Source organism: Conger conger, chromosome 12, assembly GCF_963514075.1.
Source record: "Conger conger chromosome 12, fConCon1.1, whole genome shotgun sequence".
Taxonomy (NCBI): Eukaryota; Metazoa; Chordata; class Actinopteri; order Anguilliformes; family Congridae; genus Conger; species Conger conger.
In genome coordinates, this window is record NC_083771.1 from 20,050,190 (window position 1) to 20,054,953 (window position 4,764).

Below are 4,764 nucleotides of genomic sequence, written 5' to 3' on the forward strand. Positions count from 1 at the left end.
GACTGGGGAAATGATAAGTCACACAATGGCACAAGGTTCCCTTTATTCCTCCATGAGGCCTTGAGCTCGCCCTCCCCAAAGTGCCACACATCATGGCTCTGCGTCTTGGCGCAGCTGCTGGTTCGTCAAGCAGTCTCTTGACTGAGTGACAGAAAATGCATCCAAATGATCTATAAAGTTAGGCTAACATTGTTATGTCTTTGCCTGTATCAAGGTTGCCGTAAAACTTACAATTATTTACTCTTTATACAACACCGCTATACTGTTAAGTTTTTGATCAAATTTTAATTAAAAATAAAATAAAAAAATAAAAAATCGTGCCATTTGTAAATGTTTTTATGACCGCAATGTTCTGGGCTCTGGCACCGCTACTGAGGGCGTTGTTGGATTTGAATCTCAAAGGAGCGTTGAAACGCACGCATTTCATTCCCTGTCCACTCTCCCCTCCCTGGCGCGCTGGGGAAACAAAGCCGTCCGGGACGCGCTCTGCGTGCGGTAGCAACAGTAGAGGCCATTCAGTGACTGAGGGGTACACGTCATTGCTGCGAACGGAAGAAAAATGTAGCATTGAGTCTGCCCGTCTAATCGGGGCTTTGGAGTGGGGGAGGGGAGGACCGTGCTGGGGCTTTAGAATGGCACGCGTCCCCGGTTTTTTTTTTTTGTGCAAAGCAAAAGTTCTCTGCGCGGGTGCTGCCTCGTGCTCCTCCTGAAGCCTTCTACAACAACAACATGAGTTTTGCTAATAAAATTACGGATGTGTCCCCCCAGATAAAGTCAGGTATATGTAAATGTTTTAACCCTTTTTTCTTTTTGGAATTTTGCTCATGTAGCCTCCTCCTGCACGACTCACCGTAGCAGAACTGCAAAAAGCCGAGTGGCTATTTAGAATGTTCTTTAAAAAATAAAAAATATGTATAACATTGCGATGTAATTGCCATCCACTGCAACAGTAATTGCAGTAGTTTAATTGAAGGCTGCCCAGGTAGCCAACACGTGCACATTTCTTTAGGTTAAGAAATGTGAAGAAATAACGTAAATGTTTATGTATAAGATGCCAATGCTTTGTCTGGATTTAATTGCTAGCTAAATTTAATGGTTGGTTTAAAACCAGATAATAATAGGGGGACATTTACAACAAAAAATTTTTTTAAAAATATATAAATTGCGAAATATCTTGCCTTGCCTGAGCACAAGTTGCTGGACGTAACTGAGTTCCCGAAAGTTGCCCGTGAGTGATAACTTGTTAAACTGTTTGAAAGTGTTCTGGTTTTAATACATATGAGTATAAGTATATAACTAAGTATACGTTGCAAGAATGAAATTAAAACAAACAAAATTGACCAAAACGTGTTTATGTACGCTTACATTACGGTGCCAATTTTGGGTTGAAATTGCCCAAATTTGCCATTGTGATGAGAGATTGCATTGTGGGTGTCAATAGAGAGTGACGGCCATATTTGCCGGTGCTGCTCTGCTGTAAACAAAAAGTGTCTGAGGGAGACAGAGACGCTTCGGTGAATTTCAGGACATTTTTATTTCTTTAATTCATAATGTCTCTGGGAATGTCTTACAAAGCCAACCTCCACCAGCACATTCCGGGAACTTCCGTGAACCAGGGTAAGGAAAAAATATCGGTGTATCACTAAAAATGTATCCGTTTAATCGGATGCAAAATTCGATGTTATTATGAATACCTGGGGAAAGACCGTGTCTGTAGTTTTTGTCCAGTTATATATATAGGGTCAGATCCTGAGAGCTGATTCATATCCGCCATTATTACTAATCAAAAAAAGCTTAATCCTCACCTACACCGAGAGTGCAAATAAACGAAGGCTGGATTCCGGCAACATATCGAGTCCGCGCTACCCGATGGTCGTATTTGTTCGAGGGTATAACGTAACACGGTAATATAAAATGTATCACTTCTTAACTCTGCTCGTTCGGTTTCCTCCATGACGGTCTCCCCAGGGCTGATGATTGATCCGGATCAGGAATATTCTTTTTCGGCTCTCTGAGGACACCTAGTGTTGGCCGGGGCGCGGTGCTCTTGTGAGCTCAGTCGTAGCCTGTACAAGTATAGCACACAAAGGCTGTACTCATGTAATTGTGAAACATAATGAGCGTATTCACTGCATATTAAAACGAAGGTTTCTTTTGGACTGTTTTCCGACCAACTAGAGGAAAAAACGTGCACGTTTCAAAATTAAGATCTTTCCTTATCCAACAGAGGAATTCCCTCGCTCTCGTAATTCGGATTTATTTATTTATTTTTTACTGATGGCATATTGTCCTTTTCATTTCTTACAGTTGGAAACGTACATTCTCCCTCAGCAGGTTTTGCAACGTTACAGTCTTACAGACCCCTTGTAAACGAATATGGACCACCTTCCTTGGGCTTCTCACAGGTAATTGAAAAATACGGACTGTGAACAAATATGTAACAATGGTAACAAAGCATAAGCCGTTTCCACCAAAGTTGCTTTAAGATTGTGCCAGCGGTGATGAAGCATCAAGTCTTGTCTCCCATGATGGTGTCCTAATCCATTCAATTTTCTAAAATGACATACATTATTTCATTTCTAGGGGACAAGTGGAACCCAAGTGCCTCAGAGTAAATATGCTGAACTTCTAGCCATAATTGAAGAGCTAGGGAAGGAGATAAGACCAACGTACGCCGGGAGCAAAAGTGCCATGGAGCGACTTAAACGAGGTATTATAGAGCATACAGGGGACCTGTACCAGGCCCTTTACTGCACAGGCTAACAAGGTAGCCCGGGTTTTTTATAGAAATCTACCAACAAGCCAGGAATATATGTGACATTTCCAATAATTCCAAGACTAGTTTACTACTTTCAATTACTTTTCCCTTCATTTTAATATTACTGAAGTATTTTCAATGACCATGGGGAGACCTGCTTATATTCTAATCGTACAGAAAGCATTAAAAATATTTGTGTGTGTGTGTGTGTTTGTGTGTGTTTTAAAGGGATCATTCATGCCAGAGGGCTGGTGAGAGAATGCTTAGCAGAAACGGAGAGAAACGCAAGGTCCTAACCACCCGAGAAGCACCCGGCCCAACTGAAGACTGAGCGTCTTTCACACGTCTCTGCGTCACGCCGTTATTTCACAGGAATGCCAAACGGCTTTCGAAAAAAAAGAAAAGAAAACACACTTAAAATGTTGACATTTGGCTCTGGGAGTGCAAAAAAAAAGAAGAAAAAAGGTTAGACCAGTATATGAAATATACTTGAGACAAACCTTCAGGGTTATATTTGTGTTCCCATTTGGGAATTTTTGGATTTCCTGACTGCTTCTATATAAGTTACAAAATGGGAATGGGAAAAACAACTTTGCATGCAACTTAGCAAATGCTCCCAGTTTACTCTAGAAACTGCATGACTTGTACAGGGTTTGACATAGAACATTTAGGGCATTTAGTAATGAACATGACTCTGAAACGTAGACATTTTTAACAAACTAATATCTAGGCGACTGGACTGGACAAAAGTCTAGTGCCAAATACTGTTACCGCATAGCAGGTTTGGATAAACTATTGTAATAAAGCCATTATTTGCATCTTTGTATGTATTTATTACTCGGTGTAATAAAGCCCTATTTTCATTAAAATTCTTGTTGTGATTCTGACTGCCGAAAGCACACCCGACTGGTTAAATTGATTCCTTTACAGTTTTTGGCATGTCCTTCTCCAGGGTTAATTGAACCTACCCTTCCCATAAATTGCTTGTCTATAACATCTTCCCATTATTTAATGTATTTGGGTTCCAGGAGGTATGCATGCAGTTCTGTGGTTTTTGCCTTTACGGTCGTCTCATTTAAATAGAAATGGAATCTTTAAAGGGAGTCTTGGCTGAGAGGTAGTAGTATTATCTATTGGTTTCAACACAATGTTTAAACTCCCCCAAGATGCATTGCAGTTGAGCTGTTTGTGTTCCGCCCGCTATTTCCGTGTTCTTAAATGGCCGCTTCTCTGCCACCCTCCTTTTGCATTTCCTGCCTAATTCTCCCTTCCTCTACTCCGCAACACAGCTTTCCTTTCTTTGTCTGCATTGTCATCATTCGCTGGGATTTTTTTCTGGCTCCTCATTATTTATTTATTTTGCTGCATCGTTCGAGAAAGATGGCAGAAGAACGCCTATCATCCATTTGTCATTCAATATTTTTTCAATCAAGATAAATGCTGCTTTAAATTTTTACAAATAAATATTTACCTGTACCATAGATTCTGGGTCAAGTAAAACCCCGTCGTTCTTTAGTTTGCCCTATTTAATCAATGTAGAATGCAGTGGAATCAAGCCTCGATTATCTCCATCATTATGCTTTTTGCTAATCATAGGCAACACTTGACACTTGTCAGCGAAGTCCGCTGAATGTAGGAGAAATATGGATAGCCTACACACATAATAGACATCCTGTGCCACATCTAGAGAGTCCATCTGGTGTTAGATTTTTTTGTGTGTGTGTGTGTGTTACGCCCTGCAATCCTGCGTTAACGTCATCAATTACGTGATAACCGCCAGTCCCAGAACTGTGTCATCGACTGGAGAAGTACTGTATACAGTTGTGTCTCGAAAATAAATGTAGCATCGTCTGCGGAAACAAATGCTGCCTTTGCAGTCAGTCCCGCCCACCGTGTTTTCGCTCACTTCCTTCACTCGCTGGTGCAAAATACAGCCAATCAGAACCCGTGTGGTGTATTTATTTCGCGCAGTTTAAGCGCAGCGGGCCAATCGGAAAGCACCAATG

The 4,764-nt window shown here is 41.1% G+C and overlaps 1 protein-coding gene across 2 annotated transcripts; it reads left to right on the forward strand.

The window, feature by feature from the left end:
• The first annotated feature begins 498 nt into the window (after nt 1-498).
• Nucleotides 499-3,627, forward strand: LOC133142283 (cyclin-dependent kinase 2-associated protein 1). 2 transcript variants are annotated; one of them, XM_061263412.1, is made up of 4 exons: nt 499-778; nt 2,308-2,405; nt 2,584-2,710; nt 2,987-3,627. In XM_061263412.1, the coding sequence occupies exons 1-4, from the start codon at nt 730-732 to the stop codon at nt 3,052-3,054; spliced, it is 342 nt and encodes a 113-aa protein (XP_061119396.1). In that variant the 5' UTR covers nt 499-729; the 3' UTR covers nt 3,055-3,627. The 2 variants fall into 2 exon arrangements, with proteins under 2 accessions (XP_061119396.1, XP_061119395.1); XM_061263411.1 differs by lacking the exon at nt 499-778 and adding an exon at nt 1,421-1,617.
• Nucleotides 3,628-4,764: the final 1,137 nt, after the last annotated feature.

Excerpts from the sequence above, each read along its gene's own strand:
- LOC133142283 (XM_061263411.1), top strand. The coding sequence starts at position 1,551 with ATGTCTCTGGGAATGTCTTACAAAGCCAACCTCCACCAGCACATTCCG. Across the intron at positions 2,406-2,583 it reads CTTCCTTGGGCTTCTCACAG|GGGACAAGTGGAACCCAAGT; the intron begins GTAATTGAAAAA and ends TTTCATTTCTAG. Across the intron at positions 2,711-2,986 it reads CATGGAGCGACTTAAACGAG|GGATCATTCATGCCAGAGGG; the intron begins GTATTATAGAGC and ends TGTGTTTTAAAG.